Genomic DNA, 25,617 nt, shown 5'->3' on the forward strand with positions numbered 1-25,617 from the left:
AAACAAGGTCAACAGTTAAATTTTTCTGACATGAAATAAGTGCCTAACAGTATTTATTTCCCTTATTAGGCACCCAATGCTTTGTTTTTCCACATCTACCATGAATGAGGGCGTATTCTTTTTTTCGTTTTGTTTCTTTTAGGCCATAACTTAAGAGTTAGCAAATATTTATTAAACTGTTCATAACTTGAAAGGCAGAACAATGAAACTTTCACAAACAAAAACAGTGTGAGGAATCACTCTTCTGATAAGTCACTCTATGACTACTTAAATATAATGAATAAAACTCAAGCTAGGTTTCCTGGCAGTTATAGAAGGTACTGCTAGGAATATCCACTTGAAATAATTGTTTTTTTAAAAAAAGAATAAATTTAAAACAAATTAAGGCCATCAAAAGGTGAGAGAAAAACAATCATTTGTAGCTACACAGCTTTTCCCCACCAAAGTGTACTCTGTCAGGTTCTGTCTGAAGCTGTCATTGAGGAAATGACACAGTAAATACTGGGAAGTCTTGTTCTCTGAGCTTCTGGGAGGCTAGCCAGGAAGTCAAATCTCCTTAGCTTCACAAGCAGCCAAAGGACTTGCAGAAATAAATGCCTGGTTCAGCCTCCCCCAGGCCTCACACTCCCCCTGCGAAGCTCCTCACTTATGTGGGATTCAGATATCAGAGCAGAATATCCAAGGGTTCCTAGGTTTTACTGCAGCGGAGCAAACCTGCCAAACACCAGTTTCCGGAGGTGTCCAGGGGATGGAAACAAAAGATTTGATGGCGGCTTACACTGGAACTCAGCTGGCATGAAAAATGCAGCTGGTTTACAGTCCATGCTGCAAGGAAGCATTCTGGATCAATACGATTGTGTGATAGTATCTCAAAGGTGTTGAAAGCTTTTCAACAATATTTTCTGCTGCCTTAACCCAAGGTCTAAGTCTTGATCTTCTCATTTTGCCCCATTCCTTTGTAAGGCATGGAAACATTCACCACAAAAACTTCCCTTTGCCAGTCAAGACTGTATTTCAGCCTGTTGTACCCCCTTCCAGATTTCTCACTTTGCCGGTGACGTTAAGACGTGTGCGCTCCCACACATCACAGACGCCACAGAAGTGCGGCAGGCATGCTCTTGGTTATTTTTAAATGTTAATCTGTTTGGACCTTCCTGTATTCTAATTACTCTGGGGCAGATACTCAACACTTTTCCGGAATAATCTAGGGGAAAATTTCTGGGGCAAACTAATTTGGAGAAAGGGAAAGAGAAATGCATCAGCTGAATGTTAAGTTCACATGGAAACTCATCCACTATGTGTGCATTACAGCTGCCGAGGGTCTTGAGAACAGGAAGGGGAATGAAAGAGGGATCACGTGGGTTTACCTTCATTTTCTTAGAACTCAAGGTAAAAAGCACTGAAAAACCCTGCGCTGAAGCCAGAATATACTAGACTGAATTATGAAGGAGTTGTCACTTGTTATATCAAACGTACGTGTGTGTGCATTTATATTTGTACAAGTAAGTTAAAAATGGGACCACAATATCATCTTAGCATCCTGAGACAATATTCTCTTGTTCTTAGGTCCCCAGGTTACCTTCAGCCATATGCAGATTTTCGAAAAGCCTACAACACAAGCATCTATATGTATATTTAAAATTTTATATTCTGCCTTTTCTGCTTAATGTACTAAAGCATTTTCCTGTGTTGTCATGTCTAATGGCTGTCTCCCATTCCAGTAAATGGTGGTGGAAGTAATCATTTTCTGGGTGTTGTACACTGAGCCTACTTCAGTGTGTGAAATGGTAAGTTAGAGTAAGTTGGCTTCCATGTATTTGAATTTCTATGGTGTTGAGATAGGATGGCCAGAGGCTTAGCTTGTTACTGCTTCTGTTTGTAAGAACCCTTTACAACGTGGAATTTCCCATCTCTGGTCAGACTATTTCGCTGTAAGTAACCTTCATTAAAAATACATTTTTTCCAACCTGGTACTTTTTTTTTTCTTTTAAATACACGCTCCCTGGTAGAAAAGTCAGCACGCTATGAGTTTCATTTTTATTGCGTTGGTCTAACTCTCTGCTGAGATTTTGCTGCCTGTGGGCACTTGCCCAAGAAAGTTAGCCAGAGGCTGATATATGGAAATCCACTCTGCTTAATCAACTGCCCCAAATCTATCACTGTAGTCCAGAGCTCCAGGAATCCGTTTCTGCCATTTTTCACTGTCAGAAATGGATTACTTTGAAAGAGACTAAAACCCTAGGTCCTCCTGTCACTGTTTGTCAGAGTAATTGGAGAGGGCGTGTCCCACTGTGATAGGTCCTATGAAAATGCAAGGAGAGATTAGAAGTTAAAAAGCAAAGAGGAAGTACCTGTAAGCCTTGATGTAGATTGATGCTACAGCTCTTTTGCTTTCATGGCTTTGCTTTTTAAGCATCTCTTTGATGAATCACAGGACTAGATCCCATGAGAGATCACCTTGTCTATTCCCTTACCTTGAAGCAGGGCTACAAATCTATGTCCCAGTTCTTATTTTTAAAAACCCTCCAGGGAGGTCGGCTCTTTTGAGAGAGCTGTTGCAACATTTAATGCTGCCAGGGCGGTCTTTTGGGGTTCCATGCCACATTGGAAGGGCTTTATTTTTATTTGGACTTCAGGGACTTCAAAAGGTCATTCTAAGCTGCCTCAAATAGATATTTTGCCCCCAATTAATGGACCTTCACGACTCCATTCTCTCCTTCAGAGAAAGAGATTGTGGTTTATGAGATCCCAAATCAGGCTGCCAACTACCACAGACGCCACAGCTCTATGATTTGAGAGCATTTGGTTTGGAAGCACAGGGTTGGTTCCCAGTGGCCTCTGAAGCATGTGAAAGTGTCACCTAAATGTGGAGCAGCAGTAATAATATTTACTGTTAAACTCACAAGAACAGAGATCATGTACCTCTTAAACTTACCACTTTTTAAATGATCTGCATTTTGGGGGGACAAATAGGAATGAATACAAGTTGAAATAGATGAACCATAAAAGATACTCCAAACAGATGCAGCCTTTTAAAAGTAAGGAAATACGTCATCTCAGAGGCTTTTCATAGAAAGGAGAAGCCACAGAGGATGATGTCAGTGAGCAGTTTGCATGTGGGGGGAGAGGAGTCCTTAGTTGTCGCCATCTCAGGATATGTGGGAAGGATTTCCGCCTGAAACTCCTGGAGAGATTTGAGCTTCCCACGGACCAGTCTCCGTTTAGGTGGACAGAACCCGCACTGAGGAAAGGACCATTCGCATTCTCAGTCCTGAGGCCAAGCGCGAATGGTTTTACGTGGAGAGGAGGAGCCCTGAAGCGTTTCCTTCAAGAACACTGGCAGGCGGGGATGCCGAGAGGGCAGGGGCCGCGGGCCCTGGCCGGTCGGCATGCCCGGGTCCGGGCAGGAACCATCCACTGCGCTCCCCGTGTCATGCTCCTGCCTCTGCTTCCTGCCCTTGCCCCAAGCGCTCTAACTGACGGCTGGGCAAGCGGCTTCCTGCTGCACTTAGAGGAGATCACACGATGTCTCCAGCATTACCTTCCTGCAGGAATGACACATGATGAGCTGGGTTTTGCTCCGAGTTACTTAAGTGCTAGCCCTGGGCACTGAATTCATTACGAGGATCTGAAAGGAGGTTGGAGCCTTGTGTTCATGTACTGGGTTTCTCCCTGAAATCATCCCCCGGTGACTTAGACAGGACATCCTGGCTTATCTCGGAATCCAACTGAAGGTAGCAAACAGCCTCAATCAGCCTTGTTGACATAAAACTGCATCTCATTCTTTTGCTAACATCAGGCTCAGCACCATGGGTGATGGAGTAACAGTTCCTGGGATACACAGCTTCCTTTCCTCTCACCGCATCAAAAAAGGAAGGCAGAAAAAGAATCCAAACTGCACGCTTGCTGTTTAAAATAGGCACCCTTCTGACCCTGATGAATTCTTCAGGAAAAACCCCTCTTCATTTGTTAAAGGTCATCACAGACACACGCTGTGTTCTTTCTGAAAGTGAATTACCAGAGTCTTTTATACATGGCTGGGACAATTTCTGACTCCAATCCTAGGAATTGGCATGTAGCCCCTGCTTCACATCAGAATTTAAAAATAAGTAGTAACTGACATGGACTTTAGACTAAGGCAAAGCATTGATTTAAATGTCGGTTCGTTATGTCCCTTAAGTGATTTCAGGTAGTTTCTTAGCCTCCGTCAGGCTGTTTTCTCACCCACAAATTTGGCTTAATAATAACTATAACACAAGTTTGCAACATGAAATTGACCTATTGTATTTCATTATTTCAGATTTAAATTAAATTTGTGATTTGTTTTCCCTCCCAAGGGAGCTGATCAGCAATTAATATGACAAAATTTGGAAATTTCTGAAAAGCAACCATAAACCAGTAGGTGGAGGTGGCTGGGTTTGTGGGGGTGGTGGTGAGACTTTGCAGAAACGATCTAAGAGAGACGGTACCGATGGAGGAAACCGGGTCTAGTACCAACAAGGTTTTGAAAGTCACGATGGACAGTGACAACAGGCACTGCTCACTTCTCACTTCATAAAGGTTCATTATCCCACTAAATTGAGACCTAACATAAAAAGTGTTTAAACATTTGGCTAAGGTATATGTGACACTGATTGAGAGAATTCATATAAAGATGACATGAAAATCTCCAGGCAGGGATGATATAAGGTTATTCTTCAAAATAGTAAACATTTGGATTTGAAGAATGGATACACTGGAGACGCAGTGCCGGCCATGTAGTAATCCTCTGGTTTTGTATGATGTAGCTCATGCGTTTTCTCTCCCTCTTTCTCTCATGAGAGGTAGAATACTGAAATGTAAATCTAGGAGGTTGGTCAGTGCTGTATTTCAGATTGTAGTGCTTCATAAAGCAGTCATCTCTTTTTGTCAGATTCACTGCTCTTGAGACATTACTCTGGTAGAGACAAAAGTGGGGAGATTCTGCAGAGCTCCATGTCAGATCTTCTGCAGAGGGGCTAATAAGGAGCTTCTCCCATTGCTTTATGATATGCAGGGGCTTAGGAAGCTCTAAGCAGAAAAAGATGCTTTGTTTTACAGAGAATTTTCTCTTATATCTAAGTACACCTAATGAAACACTGTCTGGAGAACATGACAATGTTTCACTGGTCTTTGGTATTGTAGGAATCAGTACAAGGTGAGGGATCTGACTCCGTGATCATCATGAGATCCAGTATAAGGAAAGGGGATGAGAGAGATGGAAGCAATTTCTTCCTCCTGCCAGGAATGGGCAATATAACAGGGTGGAGTAAATCAGAAGATGGGGACTAGAGAGACTTGGGAACACAAACTGGCGAATGCGATGTGGGAATCTTTCACAGGTGGATCTATGGGCCACAAAGACTGAGCTGGAAAGCGTGGGGGGCAGCTAAGAGGGTTGAGAATAGGGAAAGGCAATGAATGGAGGTAGGCTGCTGCAGCCCTCCCTCGGCACCGTGTGGTGGTGGCGTTGGAGCTGAGAGAACAGAAATACGGGAAAAAACAAAGTACAGAAGGCGTGCGGTGTGGGCGTGTGTTCGCAGACTAGAACATCACCCCTAGTGTGGGCCCGATAGCCTCTTTTGCTATTATGGGTGATCCCTTATGATGGATGATGACTCTCTGGAGTCCAACCCACTCTGAAGTTCAGCCCTCCCATGGGCTGGGCAGCCTTGTGCTACTCGGGTTTCTCTTCTGCGTCTGTTACTTGGGGAAACTCCTGGCACCTACCCCAGAGTGTCACTGTGGGGAATAAACGAGCTGGCGCACTTAGCACAGGGTCCGGCTCACGGAAAAACTCACGTGATGTGAGTTTCAACAAAGTTACAGGCAACTTTGTGCTCTCTCTGATTTTTTCAGCTCACAGGGCTTTGAAAATACTGTCCACCAAAAAGAAAAAGATAACATTCTCTCCCCTCCACCTCTAAAATTAGGCAATCCTGCTGTGACAGTCAGGTCCATAGCCTTTCTGTCCTCGTCAAATGTGGCCTCAGTATAAACAAAGCATCAGTATGAGAGTGCTTGGAAGACCAGTGACCTCGAAGAGAAACATCTGTCTCTCCGCAGATTCGAAGTTAAACACTGATGTTGATTTTTTTGTTTTTCAACCAGGCAAGCATTTCGAAGGCTGCTATCCTCAATCCCTCTTCATGATTGAGGCTGTCCAAAAATATGTTCAAAAATCAACAGCTAAAACTCCAGACTCTTTACCTATTTTAATATTCTAATCTCACTCGATTTTCACCTGTTGACACTGAGATACAATTAAGAACAGACAACTCCTGACCTGATGCTAATTCCTAAAAGACGTCCCCCACCCTCCTCCACCTCGCTGTCTGTAAACACTAGCAGAAAGAGAAAAATTCAGGGAAGCGCCTTGTCAGAATATTGATTTATACATGTAGAGATAACGTCTTAAAATGAAAAGGGGTTGGTTTACTTTGGGTAAACCACCTCTCACTGCATTCCAAAAGGTCTGCAGCTTTGAGGATGAGAAGAATTGACTAGAAGTGTTTTCTAAACAAACAAGAAGATTTTTCCCTTCTTAGAGGATTGTCTGTGGGACCTTTTGCTTCCCTCACAACTTCTCACCTCTACCATCTCGTGTTCTCTGAAGTCCAGAATACTGTTCTTGTGTACAATTACATTCCACATAGAAAAGTGCTGACTGAGAAGGAACTTTGAGGAAGGATGCTGAAAGGAGGGGCTGACTCTAGGAGGGAAGTCATCACCTCACAGCACACTGGCCTCTAAGCAGTTGGAAGGGACAGGATAGGTAGGTGGTTTGTCTTCAGCTGGGTCTACTGTGCTCTGGGTTCTTCTACTGCCCGATGCTCTCATGTGTTTTCCAAGCCTGGAAGTTTCTGTATCATCAAAATTGTATGGCCGTGTCTTCTGAACCCTTAGGCTGTCTCAATCTGATCACTAAAGGATCTAAGTCTAGTGGTCATAACAATGCTTTTGTACCTGGCAAGGAAATAAGAGTTCTGATCAGTGCTGGTCATTAAAAAAAAAAAAAAGACCTAATATTTATTGAGAATTCATTAGGTGCTAAGTATCGTTCTCAATGCTTTCAATGAATTATCTCCTTTAGAGCGTATCCCCCCACCTCCTTTAGAGGTGGGGGATGTTAGCCCCGTTTTACAGAGGGGCTAAGTAACAAGCCGAAGGGCACGAGGCTGAGTCCAGGGCCAGAGCTTTTATCGACTTGCAGTTCTTCCCACCATTAAATTATAGTCGACTAAGCTTAATGGGTCTGTCTATCTTCACCACTTTTTCTCTAGAATCTAGTATGGTTCCTGGCTCAGAAAAGAGGCTTAATAATATATCCTGACTAAATGGAAGAAGGAAGGGACACAATCCATTTGCAGTATCTAAGGCCTCCTGTTCATAGTTGGAAAGCACTGTAGCCATGTGTAAAGCAAGCAGGTTTGCGTGTGTGTCTGTGTGCTTCCTCTTTCATCCTTTAATTACTTAAGTTCTTGCTTATCAGCAAGTCCGCCTTCTTCTCCCTTACTCTGTAGTACAAACAGTACAGCTCAGCTGCTGACATTTCATCTTCTTGCCGAGTAACAGAATGTAATGGATTAAAGATTTCCCAACGCAAACATTTGGCCGCTCAAAGCGAGGTAGGAGTAAAACAGAAGGTGAAAACATTTAATTGGAAGAAGTCACAAACAAGATTAAAAAAAAAAATTGTTCTGAAGCAGACAATGACCTCACCAGAAAAACATGACATTGCAAAAGATCCAATGGGTGGGATTGGAGGACAGGACCGCACGAGACATCCTCCTGCCTTGATGACACTGCTTCCCAGCCAAAGCCCTCCTCGCTGTCCCAGCGATGAGGACCAGGTGTAGGCAAGATAATCTTCTCTGTACCATCTTTCTTCTGCTCTCTTGGTTTTCTGTCTGTTCCTATTTCAACTGCCACTCCTCACTTTCTGCTCCTCTGATCTGTATTCATGAAATCCATGCTTCCAAATCACTTCGCTCTGCTTGACTGAAAATTCAACTGAAGACTCTAACTCTTTATTCTTTGAATAAAAAGAAAAACTAACACCTACACTAGTTTCTATTAAAACAGGTTTCCTTGGCACTATAAGTATCAGAAATTAGATCTGCCGATGATTTTTCCCATGGTGGCCCATTTGAGAGATGGTGTAATGATGTTAATGCTCAAAACATTTTGGTCAGAGTCAGAATATAAGTCTGACAAGAATATCCACCTCGTTACTTCACCACGGCAACTAAAGCTATTGTACTCAAGCTGATCATCCCTGCATGGTCCGTTCTGGGAAACAGCTCCTGGCCATTTCAATAAAGCTTACATTTTAAAGACAAAGACAAACCATTATTGAGGACAGAGAGAAGAATGGATTGTATATTCAGGAAGACTACGGGAGAGAAGGGCTGGAATTCACAATATTTGGGGGGACCCCAGAGGCACTACAGATGGAGTAATTTGGGATCCTTCAAAGATGACTTCTTTGAGGGCGGTATGACTCATGACGCATGTTTGTTAAAGAAAACTTTTATGTGATTTTACTTTGTCCAACCAGTTCACTTGAAAATATTTATTTAAGCACAATGGGTGTTCCAGGCACTGGGGATAAGAAGATAAACAAGATAGGCAACCTCCTTGCGTTAACTGAGCGTCAGTCAACTAAGTAACAGTACGGCGGAGTAAAGAGAGAACTCCTTCGGGAATCAGACTTGCTCTGAATTTTCATTCTGGTGCTTATTTTCTGGGTGGCACTAGGCCAATTCCATTTTCTAACACATGAGATAGGAATACAGAGAGTTACCCCACAGGACTGCTCCAAGGATTACCTGAGACGGTGGGAGAAAAGCCCCAAGGTGGGCCTGGCTTTCAGACTCCAGCTCTTGTCCTTGGGAAGAACCAGTTTCACAAGCTTTATTTAGTGTCCCGAGTCTAGGTTCATCAGTCTGACATGGTAAGGGACAAACTGTCACTGAGCGACTTCGCTCAATCTTATTTCTCAGGATATCTGTTCAGACTTTGACTGCGCTCTTCCCTGGGCCTGTCATGGGCAGTCTTAGTCCTGTCAATTGGCTGTTGTCCATCTCTTGGCTTTTACCGTCTGGAAGGCATCCTCAGCTTCTTCCTGCCTATTCAAATTCTACTCAGGTTTAAAGACTAGCTCACTTTTTTCAACTCTCCCATAGATACCCCTCCCAACCCTGCCGTCCATGCCTCTTCTTTTTGCTTAAAACATACGGTGCATTTTAATTGAGATTCTTACTTGGCTCTTTGTGAAGCTGCTTTTGTTATTTTGCATCATGAGGTTTTGCTCCTATTATTGACCATTTCCCATATGTGAATCTTAATCTTCCATTTTACGCATTTTTCAGTGGTAATTTCACAGATACTCAATACGTTTTGAGTAAATGAATGAGAATTTACATTCTATTTAATAACAATTTTTTTAAAATGGAAAGCAAAATCCCTCTGTCTTCATTAAATTCATCAGCACTCACAAGTGAGTAACAACACATTTGTGTTAGTGAGTACCTTTGAATTTCAGGGCTCTGTATCCTGGGCAGGGATTTATGCTGAGTATTTATGAAATATAGTGAAGAAGACAAAAGTGCCACAGCTACTTACTGTTGTTTTTTCTTGTGCTATATTACAGTGGCAATATATTATTATATTTAAGGTGAAAAATATAAATATATAGATTTTAGTCAGTTGCATGTTGTCAAAGCAGAATGACCAGGTTTTAGGATTCCAAAATAAACAAGCCAAAGCTGAGGAAAACTGATTTGTATCATTTTTGTTTTTTGTTTTGTACTTAAGTGGAGTGTATAGCTACACTTTGAGTCTGAAAAGACTGGGAGGGACTGCTCAGAGAAGATGGGATGGTGAAGTAGAAAGAGCATGGGCTTCAGGCTGGTGTTGGAATTTTAGCTCTGGCCTTGGCTGTGTGAAGTTGGACAAACTACTAAACTACTTAGACTTTTCTGGGCTTCAGGTTTGTTCCTCACCCCCCGCCCCCCACCATTTTGTAAAACAGATTCAACCTGCCAATTTTAAAGAACGTTGTGAGAATTATTTTTGTTGGCACACAGTAGACGCTCAATAAGTGGCAGCTTTGTAAGAATTATTTGTGCCTATAACTTAGGTAGAGAAGTTAAGGATAAGCTTTAATAAGATGAATTTTGGAAAGAAGGGAGCTGGGCTGGGAACACAGGCCTTTGGGCGATTACAGTTGGACAAGGGAGGGCGATGCAGCGGGCTGGGTTATCACAATGGGGGAACGATGGAAGGTCATCAGAGGGCATTTTGAAAATGTATGTTAATTGGTTCCAATTAATTCCAAGGAGAATTCCAAGAAAACGAACAAAATCTAAGTTTATTGTATCTACAATATTTGTGGCTAAATGTATATTAATTTGCTAGGGAATTCACAATAAAATGTGTCAACTAAATGTCACTTGCTATCTGCAGAGTCATGAGCCACTGCAGTCGCTGACCTTTAACATACTCTGAAAGGAGTCTGGGGTGCAGGTCAGGAATGAAGCACTCTGTGCTCTGGGAAAACTGGCAGAACAGATCTTGAGATAGTTAAGATATTTTCCAGAGAAAATTTGACAAACTCAAATTCTTGCACAGACCCATACATAAAAAAGCACTAAAACTACTAACTAAGCTATCTGTTCCTCTTGGCTAGCAGTCACCTACCACCGAGACGTGTGTCTGACTGCACGTACCCCTCGCCAGAATCACATATACTGACCTCCCCCTCTTGTATTTTCGGAGCGGTTTCTCAGAGCTCTGAGAGGCTGTCTCCTGGGCTATAGTGCTCAGTGAGTCCTCATAAAACTGAAAATCACAGTCCTTACACTGTGACTTTTGACTTTGGTTGACAAATAATATGTAATTGTCCTTTAGAATCTCAGTGAAGTGAGAATTTGGTTTTATCCATTTGTGCCTGAAAAGTCTTTTTAACTAGAAAGGCGATCAAATGACAGTCCTACATACTAGAGGAATATTACCAATTACTTGCTCTTTCCTATGATGTTTTTAGAAACCTCATCAGGAAGCAAACAGCATTTATTATGCATAGAGATACAGTTATAATTGGTGATTGAAATTCGGACCAAGGATGCAGATGTAAGTGAATCATAGCTGTGGCCAAAGACGTATGGCCAAAGATGTATCAACAAATCAAATGCAACTCTGTATCTATACTTGTTTAAAGGGAAATGATTATGTTCCAAGTACCACAGAATGGACACATAGATACTCAGCACACTAAAATAGATCATGGTCTATATATAAGACAATTCAATATTACATCATACCAATTACATTATAAATCTGCCTAGCAACAAATATTCTTAGATACAATAAGCTTGGATTTTGTTCATATTCTTGGAATTCTCCTGGGAACTGATTCTTTTTTATTTCCCTCTGGGTAAATTTCCATGTTGCTAGCAGAGACTTAAATCAGAGCTTTAACTAAATCTTAACTTTAAATAAAAGTTAAATTAAGCTGAGCCACAAGCTCTCTGTGCATCATGGAACAGGATAAAAAGATGATAGAGAGGAAAGAAATACTGAATAAGCACTGACCCCCCCCACAAAAAAAATTAGTGAAAGAAACTCATTAATTTTCATGACCATCAGCAAAAACAGTAACAGTGATTTTGCTAAGCATCAAACTGCCTCTCTTTTATAGAAAAAGACCAAAAAGGTAAAAAGGGTACTGAGCCATTTTCATTGTTGGGTGCTAAGATGTTTTGTTGACAGTTTTTCAGAAGACTTTAGACTTCATCTGTAAAGTGAGTGACAATTACTGTAACCTGGACTTTGAAATGGGAGTTTTGAAACATCTCTCACAGTACAGTGAACACCTCTACCCCACACACTGATTCGAAAATACTTTTGTACACCTACTGTGCGCTTGCCTCTGTGATCAACCTTGCTTTCAGAATTGGGAACAACAGACAGGGCTGCTCACGGTGCAGGGGGAAAGGCAGACGTGAACAAGTGAACAGATGCAAGTAAATACACCCTCCTAGAATGCAGTGGGTCACAACGAGAGCTCGCTGCATTTCTCTAATGCGGTGAATTGTGCATGACAAGGAAGACTGTTACTGGCATCCATATTACAAGTCCCCGCAGTTACCCTTAACCTTTTATAAGGATTCCCATTCAGGGCATTGATTTTGTTGTGCGGAGATTCTTGGAAGGTATGAGTTACCATTTGACAGCTAAGTATACTTAGAAACTAACAAAAAAGAAACGGCATCAGTTCTTTTGATCCTTGGACAGAAGAGATGCCATAAGGAAGAATGACTTTAACCCATTCGAAAGAAGTACCAAGTAATGGATGATCAGAAACAAACAAACAAAAAAACAAACAAGGAAACCTGGGCTTTTTGACTGAATATGTATCCTCCAAATGCTTTTCTGTGAAGTCAATGTTTTTCTAATTAGGCTTAAAAATGGGAAATTTTCTTGCAAAATTGATTTTCTATTAAGGCACTAAAGCAGTTTCTCTTCCCTTCTGCTTGGGTACTAATTAAATTATGTCCCAACTTGTTTTAATTCAGCAATCAATTTTTCCTCCATTTGTACTAGATCACAGAATCTCATTTAAAAATCGCTCTTTAATGAATTCTGCACAAAGGAGAGGTGATGGATGCTCTCTGATGGAGACAGAATAGTACTGGTCGAGTCAGGAGACAGACTCGAAAAAACAAGGGATTCGGTTGTATTCTGGTGGTATATTTCTTAGGCTGCTTTGAGAGAGAAGAAATAGTAGTGAAAGGCATGGGGGTGAAAACTTAGGAACAAAATGCTAAGAGAAGAAGGGTCTAAATGCTTCGAAGATCTACTTGACACTGGGGCACAGGACCGAGACACTTTCTACAATGATCATAAATAAAATTTATTAAAAGAAGATAGAATCTTAGTTATTGATTGTAACATCTGAAGGAATTAAGTGAGAATACTGAGTGGATTGGCTTCAGGTTTGATTTGTGGGGAGCATAAATAAATATTTCTTGATTCCGATGAAGAAAATTTCAAAAATCCACCAGGCAGACTAAGGCTGCACATATTAGAAGCCTTTTGCAAATGGAAGAACTGTATATGCTGATAATAAAGGATGCTCTTTGAAGCTTTCCCATGAAGAAGGGGAAAATTAAGAAATAAGATATCTAACCATCTCTCAAAACTCAAAGGATTTCTGTTTTAAAGAAACAGGACGGATAGAGAGATGTAGCTGGCTTGTGAGCTCAGGATCCATCTTCATCTCTTGGGAGGTGGAAGGGGAGAGGGTGACCAGCCGTGCAACATAAGAAAAGTCAAATGAACCTGAACTAGGCAGGTGGACTTGACTGTGTTAATTAGAGAAGCGTTATCAAGTCAGAAGGGAAACCTCAGCAGAGAGGTTTTCACGAGGGACTAGAATCTAACAATGGGAGTTGTGTGTTTGCTGGGGTGCTTCTGGATAATTTATCTCTTCAACACCCTCTGTATTTTAAGCATGTGCTCAGTAACTTTCAGATAAGGCTGCTTCCCATTTTTTCCCCAAATTGCTTGCATATTAATCACTAAAATAACACGTAATTCTTTACCTGACATGATTAACACATAATTCTTTAACTTACATAATTGCTTCATCATCTTATGACTTTTATATATTTTAACTTTCAACAACAAAGCCCTGCCCTGTTCTATCACAGACCCCAGGGTTGGATCTGAGTGGGCTGGATTTAACCCGTATGAATCCAAGTCTCCCTGAACAGACTACTGTGATAAGTGGTTCAGTATTTAGATTCCAGAGCTGTTTCTTGAATGCCTTTTTCTCAGTTTCTTTGGTACGTTTCGCTCATTATGACATTAAAAATAAGATTTAACATTTTAGAGGAAAGCAAAACAAAAATCCTCAACAAAATTGCTCATATAAAGAGGAAGAACATTTCTTTAAAATCATGAGAACTAAAGTCAATCTAAGACTTCAGATGATTTGTACAGCTATAATTTTCTCCAGTTAATGAACAGTGGCATGAAAAAAGAGCACAGATCAGTGAGAATAAGTAATTCTTTAGATTTAAATGTGACCGGAATCTTACTTTATCTATTATGAGAAAGTTAGTATCTGAATCTAGTCATCCGGAGATACTTTGTAAGCTAGACATCTGTTTCATGAGATTTCCTACATCACAAGAAAAGGCGGCAGTCACTCAGTTGAACACCAAAAATTATTATTCCCAAGTAGATCTCAAAGAGGAAAGATTCCAGAGTTTAAAAATGTAGTTAAAATGTAGTCTCATTAAAAACTTCTACAGACGTTCAGTAAGTACAACGGTGGTGAGAAAAAGAATAGAGAAATACAGAAAGAGGAAAAAGAGCAGAACAGAGAGGGAGACGAATGCACAAGAAAGAAAAAACAAAAAAATAGATTGGTCAAGAAGAGAGACTGGGTGACCTCTTGCTAATGGGACAGACACACATGGCAGCTTCCATGCTAGGCATTTGGTACACTATCCTACTTAATCTGTAGGATAAGGGGTAGGTCATGTTAGAGCACTCTCTAGGTGAAAAAAAAAACCTCTGAATTTTAGAGAGCGTAAGTGATTTGTCCAAGGTCTCTGACTTAGTCAATGGATCAGTCAGGACTGAAACCCAGGAGTGTCGGATCTTAAAGGTAAGATGTTTCCCAGAAACCAGTCTCGCTGGCAATGAGCAAGGCAAAGATGGGGGTGAGGGAGGAACATGAGACAGCACTAAGCCCCATGAAAGCAGGAGCAGTGTCCATTCTCACCACTTTCTTTCTTTTTTTTTAACACCTGGCACAATTCCAGGAATATGGCACCATATATGAAATATTTGCATACTGAATCTTTGTGAATGAGTTGAGTGACAAAGATCTTAGATAGGGAGAGAAGACACGGAAGAAGAAAGAAACAGAAGAAAGAAAGAGAGCAAGGCAGGGGGTGAGAACAAAAATGTGATTTTATTTTTGAGGGGGGAGGGCAGTCTACCTAAACTGTTAGATTCTAGAAAGTCAAATCTGTCCACTTAGTGTCAAGTCTCAGACTCTGCCCATAGAGGAAACTACCCAATGGCTTGCATTTCCTAACTCAGGCAAAAATGTTTACCAACTTTGTAGAAACCCAGCAGGGTGTGGTAGTGGAATCCATGCAACTTGATAGTGACCAGCTAGTAGAGGCGAGGGATGTGAGCCATGGACCCTGGACAGGTGGGCAGTGTGAGGCACAAGTCAGCCATGTCTGGATACTCAACCAAAAAGCCAACCAATAATCAGTCAGTTAACAAAGACCCATCAGTTAATAAATACCTGTTATGGCCCCACTTTACGCCCCCGCCCCCAGCCACAAGGAATTTACACGGAGTCAGATACTTCTATAAAAGATAAAAATTCAATGAAACAGCTCACGACTTTGTTAAATGATTAGAAGCATGGTGATCAAATGATTAAACATTTCTTTTCATACAGATGTTGGATTTAATATTGATATTACTTACTCACAGGGAAGAACTAGTCATAAAAGTCATAAAATTTAAAAACTCAATATCTTATTCTTAGGTGGTTCTATCCACAGAGAGGCTAAATCTATTTCCCTACCGAAGAATCTAATTTTGAGTAACCTATTTGGTTAAGTAATGGATATTTCCTTCCCACAAAAAAAGCAGAGCTTAACTCAGATAATTTTGCTTCCTTTTGTACAACCAAGTCATAACTGTACAGCACTAGTAAAATTCAAGTTCAGGGCAGTAATAAACATATCTGTTCTAAAACCTCACTTCGTAGTAATGGCCACAGGGAACCTTACGTTTCTCAGGTAATGGTCTTGGTTGAGGTTCTCTGCAGTCTCAGGCTACTACTCTCTGATTTCCCTGGTGGCCCAAAGTGACCACACCTGACAGAATCCTAGGGTTCTAGGAATCTTAAATGATGGAGGCTGTTGGCAAATTCTTGGGTCATTAAAAACCCATGTCAGGACTTAAAAAAAAAAAATAAAGGCTGGAAAAGGAGTTGCTAATTTTAGGGATTCAGAGAAACTAAGAGGAGTTTGCTTTTCTGGTATCGGCCCGTTGATACATAAGCACAGAAAAACGCCAGTGTCAGGCTGGCATGGAATAATCAAATAGAATTCGTTATGATGTAGTTTAGATGCACTAAGGATATTGAACATCCCCTTTTAAAATCACAGAAAAACCCTGGGCTAAACTACTATAACTGGGGAAAAACAATGTGAAGAGGACTATAAAAATGTGAGTCATTAAAAACAAATAGATTTCAGATCAGCCTTTGTGAATTTCATTTGATGTCTCACCCATCATGCTCTTGTATCTTTAGCAGAAACAATGAACTATCTGTGATATGCAGAAATAATCAAGGAAAAAAATGCCATTTCATTTCTATTTAAGAGCTACATAACCCATGTAGAAAACATAACTTTTTTTTTTTGTGGAAAAATACAAAAAATAAGATGACTTTTCACTGTCCATTTAAAGAAGTAGAGGGGTGTGTGTGTGTGTGTGTGCGCGCGCATCTCTCCAAGGAATTATCTATAGACCTGCACAGGTCTCTCTCTTTTCTTTCAAACAAGACCCAGAAGACCTGTGTACTTTTACCAAGGTTACACAGTCCCCTAACCCTCTCTGGCCAGCTGTCAGCCGCTGGAGGCCCAGTCATCCTTTGTAAAGAGCATCTCTCAGTAGGTTATTATGTGGGTAGTAACTGGCGAGTACAGCTTGTCATATTGGAAATGGTAGCAATTCTCTTACCTCCTCCTTCTCTGCACTTTGCAGATCACGCCATTCCTCGGTTACGTGACCGAAATCCACTGTGTTCATGGGGACTTTAAATTCCCCAATGATGTCATGCTTGGAGAAACGATCAAAATCATACACGGCCATCACCAGAGTCTTGCCACCCAGTTCCGAGTATGGCACCTGTATAGAAAGAGGAGGATAACATGTCTGGTCACAAAAATGCTTAAAGCACGTTACATGTTTATAGTGTTTAATTTTAATATTTATGTTGGGTAAATAGAACAGGGAGGTGATTCTGCTTTGGGGTTTTTTGTTTGTTTTTTGTTTTTTTCCTTAAATTGAACAATTTGACTAAAAGCTTGAGGCTCGAATTACTTGGGAGAAAATGGGGACTTACCACAGTGATTTATCCCTTTATTCCAAAGTTCTTGAAGCTGGTAGCATTATTAATAACAGCTCCTGCTGTTAGTCATGCTATAAACACATCAAGAGCAATACAAGAATAAACCAAGCCGATTGCATTGGACTCTGTAAGTCAGTTTTCTTGTGGAATATTTTGTTGTTACTGTTAGGATCAGTTACATAGTCAGGGTGCAAGTCGGACAGACAACTTCTTTCAACAGTTCTGTGAACTCTTTCAAGCCATTTGGATGCTACAGTTTAATGGAGTGGTGATTTATGAAAAGGCATGCTAGGAGTCTGCAAAGATTGAAATGAAAGTTGCAAGGTGCCTTACCTACTCCCTAAAATAATTTACTGATTGACAAGAGCTGACTAGAAAATTGATGTTTTGAATATCAGAGATGCATTATAATAGAGATCTCGAAGTTCATGCTCAGGTGTGGCAGTCTTTAGGATGGGGGGGTGGCAAAAGGCCAAGAACTGATGACTTCTCCAGCTGGTCAGAAATACCTGGGACAGATGTTACGGGCTGGGATATTTATTAGTGACATTTTTAATATTCAGGGAAAGCAGTGCAATCCAAGAGTGCTACACTTCAGTGACTGGGTAGAGATCCCTAATTAAGAAATTGTTAGACTTGTATTGAAGGTTTCATCAGTTTCCAGACACTTCCTATTATTTTATCAGTGTAAACTGTTGTCTTAGGCTCCAGCAAACATTGCTCCATTAACTCTGTATATTAAGAAGGAAAGGAGAAGGAAGAATATTTGACTGTATATGGACAAAAAGTTTAATTTTTCCTGAGAGTTATTTCCTGTCATTTATTGGTCATCTATTTGGAATCTGATTAAAATTGTATGATTAAAAACTAGTCACAGTGTATGTTCCATTTTCAAAGGAAAAAAATAAACCCTTCTAAAGAGCTGAATTTGAAAGGAAGAAATAAGGAATTTTAGAGTAGGGATGAACTCTTGAAAATTTCACCTTGTTTCTGAAATGTCTCTGGATTTTTTGGTGACTGTATTGAAATGGTATCAGTCATGAACCTGGGTTTTGGATCAGACAGGCCTGGGCCTGAGTTTCCCCACTTTCCCGCTAAAGGGCTGGGGCAGGTAAAGAAATCTGAGCTTTTTTTTTTAATCCAACAAAGAGTGATGATGATAATAGTGACTACTTCACAGAGGCTGGTTGAGGCCAAATGTGCACAAGTGAAGCACTGAGCACCGTGTTGGTGCACAGTGGGCGCTTACTAGTTGTTGTTGGTTAGTAGCTCTTTCAGGTGGGAGTTGTGTGGGAGGAAAGAAGCATTTAGTTTGGGGCATGCTGAGTTCATGTGAAGTGGATTTGAACTCAATTTTCAAGCCAGTCCTCTCAACACTCCATTATGCTCCCATTCCCACGTCATGTAGCCTATTGGCACCTACGCCGCGTAATCTACAAGCCTACTGGAGAAATTAACCAGTTCTCTAGAAACAGTGGTGTATTTCTTAAATCTGTCAAAATATATTGTACTGTGCAGTTTGGAGTGATTTATGGATTGATCAACCTTCTTGAACCTGATAATTTTATAGGCAATTAAAAAATGTCCATGATTACACTTCTTGAAGTCACAGAAATAACTAAAAACTATTAGCAATACATTTTTTTTTAGGAATAACATGGATAACTCAAAACAAAACAAAGCCTCACAATATTTCAAATAGTTTAAGAATCTGCTGATGAAATCATGGTTAGAAACTGCTGACTTAAATTAAGATGAATATATAGTCAAATAGAATGATTGTGGTTACCTTTTGCAATACTTTTATTTTAGTTTTAGTTGTACGTTCTGGGGCATATTGACCATAGTGATGAGCTCTTCATAAAATGAGTAGTTTCAGAATGTTTGTATTGCCACTCTAAATTAACTACCTGGGTTTAGAAAAGTGTAGGTTTTAAAGGATTACTGACAATACACTAGGTTTTTTTTTTTTGTCTTAAAAACTGAAATTTTAGAGTGAATAGAAAGACACTGCTCTTTGACAAAATTGGAAACAAGGCTTATGAAAATGACTTATGTCCTGGGTTTCATCCATTTATTTCATACCAGAATGTCTGCTAACATTAGGCATGTACTATCTATCTGCTAAGGCTGAGTGATGGACGGGCGGTTTTCAATCGGCCAGCTGGCATAGTCACAGACATGAATTATTTTAACTAATGCATTTTTTAAAATTTCACATACTAGAGAGATGTACCAAAAGACTGTGTTTTATGCATTATTTCAAACCGACAGCTACAGAAATTCTGTATGCAAGGATGTCTGAGGACTGCAAAGCACGTTTTCCTGTTGAGTTATTGCATGACCACAATCCCTCTTCTTTGTTGTTTGTCAACTGAGGTGTCTCAACAAGATGAAAAACACCAGGGAAGAGGCAAGAGTAAAGGAAAATGCTAGAGACACAGAAAAACCATCGGTTTATGTTCCTTTCTATTGATAGGTTGGGAAGAGTGGTTTTAGAGTGCTCACACTACCCCTGTACACAGAGAATTTCACAATGAGTGTAATATACCTATTTGTACCATTTAAACAATGGAACATAGTTTACTTCATTCTGTGGCTGTGATTTATTTTCTGGAACTTGGCAACTTAGAAAAAGGTCATTCTTCTTCCGGCTTTATTTTAGAGAGGGGACAGTGTTCCAGCCCTTGAACACACTTGAAGCTGACCTGACTTTTTGGATGTGAGTGATGTCCTGGTCACATTCTGGTCCACGTTCTATTCTGAAATGGCTTGAGCTGAGTCTTAATTGGACCAAATCTAAATACACTATAGAATCCTCACTGAACTGAAGATAATTCATGGAGAATGTTTGAAATTCTTATCTGTGAGTCTCTGAACAAGTGGTCATGGGGACATCTATGTATCTGTCAGGATGAGATCAGTCTGTTATCGAAAATAATGAAAGAAAAGTTTATTAGTAAGGACAGAAAAAAAATACCTTGAAAGTAAATTGCTCGTTGAAGACAGGATTAAGGGTCTTTCGGTGGACTTTTGTCTCAAATTTCTTCTTCTTATCAGGCAGCAGAAACACTTTGACATAGGGATCGGAGGTGCCCCCCATGTCTAAGGCGGGCAGCTCGGCGGCTTGGATGATTCCTACCAGCAGCTGAAATGAGAGTCAGAAGAGAGCAAAGACCAACATTGGTGGACGTTTTGGAAAAGACTGATTTGCTCACAGTGCCGCACATTGTGATTTCTCCCACTTCTTTGCTTTTAATAAATGATTATTCTCCTGTGAGTCTGAACACAGAAGGCAAATGAAGTGAGCTATAGAGAATTCAGAAACCCAATTATGACATGCAGGCTCTGGGAAGCCTGGTTTGAAACACAAAAGAGGCTTTTAAAAGGTTGCTGATTGCAGTTAAATATGGAATTCATCTTTGCAAAAGGGCTGCAATCAAATAACTTTGCAGTTGCTAAAAGCCCTTGTGTATTATTTTTCTTATGACAGTATGATTTGTAAGTGGAAAAATACATTGTTAAACAATCACTAGTCTGAAATTATAAAGTAGGAAATTTTTATTTTGAACCAAAGCCTCAGACCAGCTAAATAGAAATTTCTTAGAAATTGGATTGCATTTTGAGAAGATACAAATAAGATCTTCAAGTTTCTATCATATTCGACCTTTACTTGTGTGCTGGCTATGTTTTGTTTTAACTTACAGTAAAATAATTATTATACTTTCTGTATTTAAATATAGGGCATGAGGTCAAAGAAATATAATTTTAGCTTCATATAAAGGAAGGGAAGATGACAGGTTTTAATGCTAAGTGACTAAGTTTCTAATTTCTTTTTTAAATACAGGAGAAATCTCTGCATTTCTTCAAGTTTATTTTTCTCAGTGATACATTCCTATTTCTTTTTATGAGTGTGAGTGTTGACTGGCGCTGTTAATATTTTTGCAAAAAAGAAAACAGAAGGTGTGAGAGGACTATTCTGATACCCTGCCATCAGACATTCTGCATGAACAGAGCGGTTTAGATCCAGAGGGGAAACAAAAGTAGACTCTCTTATTGTTGCGCAAGGTGTAGGCTGTCCAGTAAATGCAGTCAGATCATAGCTTTTCCCATCAGGGGTCTGTAGTTTTGAGTATGCGACTTTTCAGCCAGCAGAGTGGAAAAGCAACTCACCTCCTTAAAAAAAAAAGTCACATCCATTTTCTACGAAACTGACCCACCACGTTCATAAGTGCGTTTGTGCTAGTTGGCTCAATTTTTAACCTAGACCAATACCCTTGATGATTACGGTTTCCATTTTAATGCTTCAATATCTTTGTGACTTTATCATACACAGTAGCAATAAGAGTGCTGGATTATAGATACACAGAACGTAAGCAAATGGTCCAAGAAGAGTGAAAATAGACGTCAGATGATAGACATGATCAGTAAAGCAAACAGTGTGTCTCCTGGTCTGCCAAGTTGGCACTGGGAATTTGCCTGTGGATAGCAATGTGAGTAAGCAAGATTACATTCCTTCCTTCTCATGTTTTGCAATACTTTTTGTCTGGGGTGGGGAAAGCACTAGCAGTAAAGCCTAAACTCTTTCAAACTGGATCATCTATACTTTTTGGGTGTTCTGTTGACAAGAGGTGGAATTACTTCTTCTAACCCCTCTCTGACTTCTGCTCGAGAGATCAGGATCACATTCCTCTCCACCATGGAAGCTTCTTACAGTACTTCTAGGGTTGTCTTTTGGTTTTGGTAAGCAAATGTGTATATCTGATTACAGCTTTATCTACAAAATCCCTCAAACTTTAGCTGCCATGACTCATAGGAGTCATAAATCAGATTAGTTTAGAACATTTGGAAAAATAAATGCTTAATATTAAAAAAATCTTTTATCAGGTAGAATATTCTAGATTCTCAGAATGAAATATCTTTTAAAATTTGATGTTTGCTAGAAAGGGAATAATAGTAAATACATTCACATTATATTTGAGTAAAAAAACTCACTGCTATTTTCTTAAAAATGCTGCTTTATAAAATGATACAGTACTCAAAGCCATCAGAGAAGTTGGAAATTATGACTAATCAGGATGAGCTACCACTAGATTTCTACTGGGAAATATGAAAATAGAATAAATTAGTAGAAAGATGCTGGATTCATATAGGAAGGCAGGTTAAATTTCTGGAAAACACGTTATGCGTGAAGAGAATGTAAGTTGACCTTGACTTGCCCTAGAATATATAAATACTAGGAAGTTTTACTCTCACCTAACTCCTGATCAAAGTTCGGCAGAAGTGATAAAAATGACCTCAAATGCCCTATTTAATTAGCCAGAAATGATACACCTATAAATGTATATAAATCCGTACCTATAAGCCTGTATCTGTAACCATGACTCAGCTTTCTAGAAGGTATTATAAAATAACTAGCCAGAGCTGCAATGAAGCTGATTAAATACAATTATTTATAATATGACAGTGCACATCAGTACGTTCTTTGTGAGGAACCCTCTGGACGCTTCAAAACGTGAAGACTTTATATGAGCTGTCAGTTCCTAAATAAAGCCCAGAATTTCTGCAGTTGCTTAGAGCTCACAGTATTACCGACTTTGGACATGAGTCCCCAAAGCTGAGCATTGGTGTTCACTTTATTTATTGTTTATTCCTCATCAAACTGGATGTAATTAACACACGCCACATTAGTAGTAACTGTATTTCCATGTATCGAAGTTCTTCCCGGCCCAAAAAGATGAGTGATGCAAAACAAACTGGAGAGATTTAATGCTCCCCTGGTCAGTAAAGAACTGTGTCCTAAAGACATTAAGAGCCTGATCTCTAACTCAGCTAATTCTTATCTAGCTTTTAAATTTCTTTAGCAATTCAGAAGGTAAAGGGACATCTTCATCAATGTCACAGAGCCTAGAAGGTCTTTTTAGGTAGAGAGACTTTTTAACATTTATCTTTGAGCTACCTCTGTAACAGGCAGTTAATAAAAGGCAGCTAATATTACCATTCATCCGGGTGGCACTTGGCAGCTTTTTGAGAAATTACAGCAGGAATGCCTGTTTTGATACCACCGCTAGTACCATATCACTTTCGGGGTAGCATACAAGGCACTAGGAAATCAAGCTGGTGGTCTTTTTGCTTCTCTAGAACCATTACCTCATTTGTGACAGGAGTTGTACCCAGTACCATGACGTTCATAAGATATTCCTGCCTTTGAAATCCATGGAGGACAGTCAATTTTTTTCATCTTTGATTCCCTATCAAACTGTTAAATTTTGTTTCAAAACTTTGGCTTAAATGGTGGTCTAACTCAAAGGCCCCGTGCCCTGTTAGGATCTAAATCCATGAATTCCAAGGACGATTGTTCGAGCTCCGGCTGCGGGATCAGTGGCTGGGAGCTCTCGGAGTTCAACTGACTGCTTAAGTTAATTTGTATTCCACCTGCCTTCTGTGAGTGCCATGAGTAGATGTAATAGGCTGAACGCTGTGAATCCTAACTACCAGAAGTTAAATTAGCAAGTAGGGGACTGCCTGTGCTTAGAAATTATTTCATCAATAGCTTTGATAATTGCATTTTCCCCTCGTAGCAAACAAAATGTTTTAAGAAGTATCTTGTTTCAATTTCTAGTTGGTAATTTCAGAAAACAGAATGGAAAGAGAAGACATTTTCCCCCTCAGACCTGGTTATTTTGGAAATCATAATCCAGTGAATACTGAAGTTTTCCCAATTTCTCCTCTTCTTTGGGTTCTTCTTTTTCTTCTCCGTCAGTCAGTCCGGTTTCAGCATCGTCATCCTTCAGGGCCTATGAGTAGGGAAACGGATTATGTGTAAATTCCAGTGAATTTTCATCAAAACCCCAATTAAACTGGGCCTGTGGTCATACTTGGAAAGCTGTTAGAAGCAAGCACTGAGATGCTGGAAATCTCCATTTGTCTGACACACATTCACATCTGCTGCTTATGTATCTTTTTAAATTCCATTTGTGCACGGAATTTTTTCCCCCAATCAGCAAGCAACATGGAAGCAATGGAAAAAGCCCCTCCAAAGACTGCAAGCAAAACATGTAAAGTCGTTGCAAAGAAAATGTCAACCCAGTGTTATCTCTGGCTCTGATAAAACTGCTTCTTTCAGAGGCATGAGAAACATGCTATTAACCAGGCCGGTTTTCACATTCATGAAGTCCAAAGAGATCTAAGCTAAGCGTCATGTAGAACATCCTTGTTACATGCGGTGGAGGAATTTATATGAAATGCGTGGCCTTTTCTTGCCTCGTTTCCTATGAAAAAGATAGTTGAGTAAGTGATTCTCAGAAAATTGTAATTTCCTAGGTTTTGCATATACGTTTACAATGGCCATGAAAAAAGACGAAAAAAGAAAACATGCCATCAGCAAATGCGCATTAGAGAAAAATCTACCACTTCCAGTTTAAGTTGACTGTGTTATTTTTAAAACAGCTCCACAGAAAGCTAGGCTGAATTAAACTGATTTATGGATCTATTTGATATGAAAAGACAAAAGGAGTTACATTGGCAATTTTACTTGTATAAAAATTAGTTTTGCCTTAAAAAGCAAAAGTCACGACCCTGGACTCTGAAAACTCAGTTTGAGACCAAACCAATTAAATATTTTTTTAAAACCTAAAACTCAAGTGTAGTAGACATTGAAATACTAGAAAGGTCATTATTTCATAAAAATTTCATTCCAAGTTCCTCTTTTTTTAAAAATCAAAATGTTTTTCCATTCAGTGCAAAAATTTTACTCAAATAATCAAAGGTTATAAAGATTATAAATATTAGAAGTTTTGTTTCTAGGAGTGAACATTCTTACTGCTTTACAGAATTAGAAGAAAAGGATTAGAAATCTCTATGTAGTTATTATTCAGAATTAAAAATGACAAAATGTTACATTTTCCTGACCACTAATGAGGTTGAAAAATTTAAAAAGCTTTATGTTAACCATTTGTATTGTTTCTTCTGGGGACTGCCTGTATATATCCTTGGCTAATTTTTCTCTTGGGTTGTTTGCCTCTTACTGATTTTCTCTTGGGTTGTTTGCCTCTTACTGATTTAAAGACTTTTTGTATTTTAGTGGTCTCAACCTTTCTGTTGTTACATACAGCAAATATTCTCCTAGGTTTTGGTTATTGCCTTTTTTTTTTTTTTTTTTTTTACTATTGCCTTTCCTGTATGTGTGTTACAGTAGATCTCACAAAAATGAAGCTAAGACATGATGAGTGCTAGACTGTTATGTCTCTCTGACAAAGTAAAGGAATCTGAACTCTTGGCAGTGATCAAATTAAATCTGAGAACTCTTGTAGGACTCAAATGCAAGCAGTAAAACCAGGCGACAGAAAGGCTCCATCAGACTATGGCTCTACCACCTAGCACCCCTCTACCTCCCAGATTACGTGGTCTTTTTTCTC

General features: G+C 39.7%; 1 protein-coding gene and 1 long non-coding RNA gene across 6 annotated transcripts in view; one reads left to right on the forward strand and one right to left on the reverse strand.

The window, feature by feature from the left end:
- The window catches only part of SYT1 (synaptotagmin 1), an 898,755-nt gene that overhangs the window by 96,695 nt on the left and 776,443 nt on the right, over window positions 1-25,617 (reverse strand). For all 5 annotated transcript variants that reach the window (XM_072973351.1, XM_072973353.1, XM_072973352.1 and 2 more), the window contains 3 exons: window positions 23,875-23,997; window positions 20,181-20,348; window positions 16,810-16,977 (listed from right to left, as the gene is read on the reverse strand). In XM_072973351.1, coding sequence (XP_072829452.1) covers window positions 16,810-16,977; window positions 20,181-20,348; window positions 23,875-23,997 — 459 coding nt within the window. The remainder of the gene's footprint in view (window positions 1-16,809; window positions 16,978-20,180; window positions 20,349-23,874; window positions 23,998-25,617) is intronic.
- Window positions 1-25,617, forward strand: part of LOC140700242 (uncharacterized) — a 332,718-nt gene that overhangs the window by 58,809 nt on the left and 248,292 nt on the right. The window lies entirely within an intron of this gene.

The sequence above is a fragment of the Vicugna pacos genome, chromosome 12, assembly GCF_048564905.1.
Source record: "Vicugna pacos chromosome 12, VicPac4, whole genome shotgun sequence".
Taxonomy (NCBI): Eukaryota; Metazoa; Chordata; class Mammalia; order Artiodactyla; family Camelidae; genus Vicugna; species Vicugna pacos.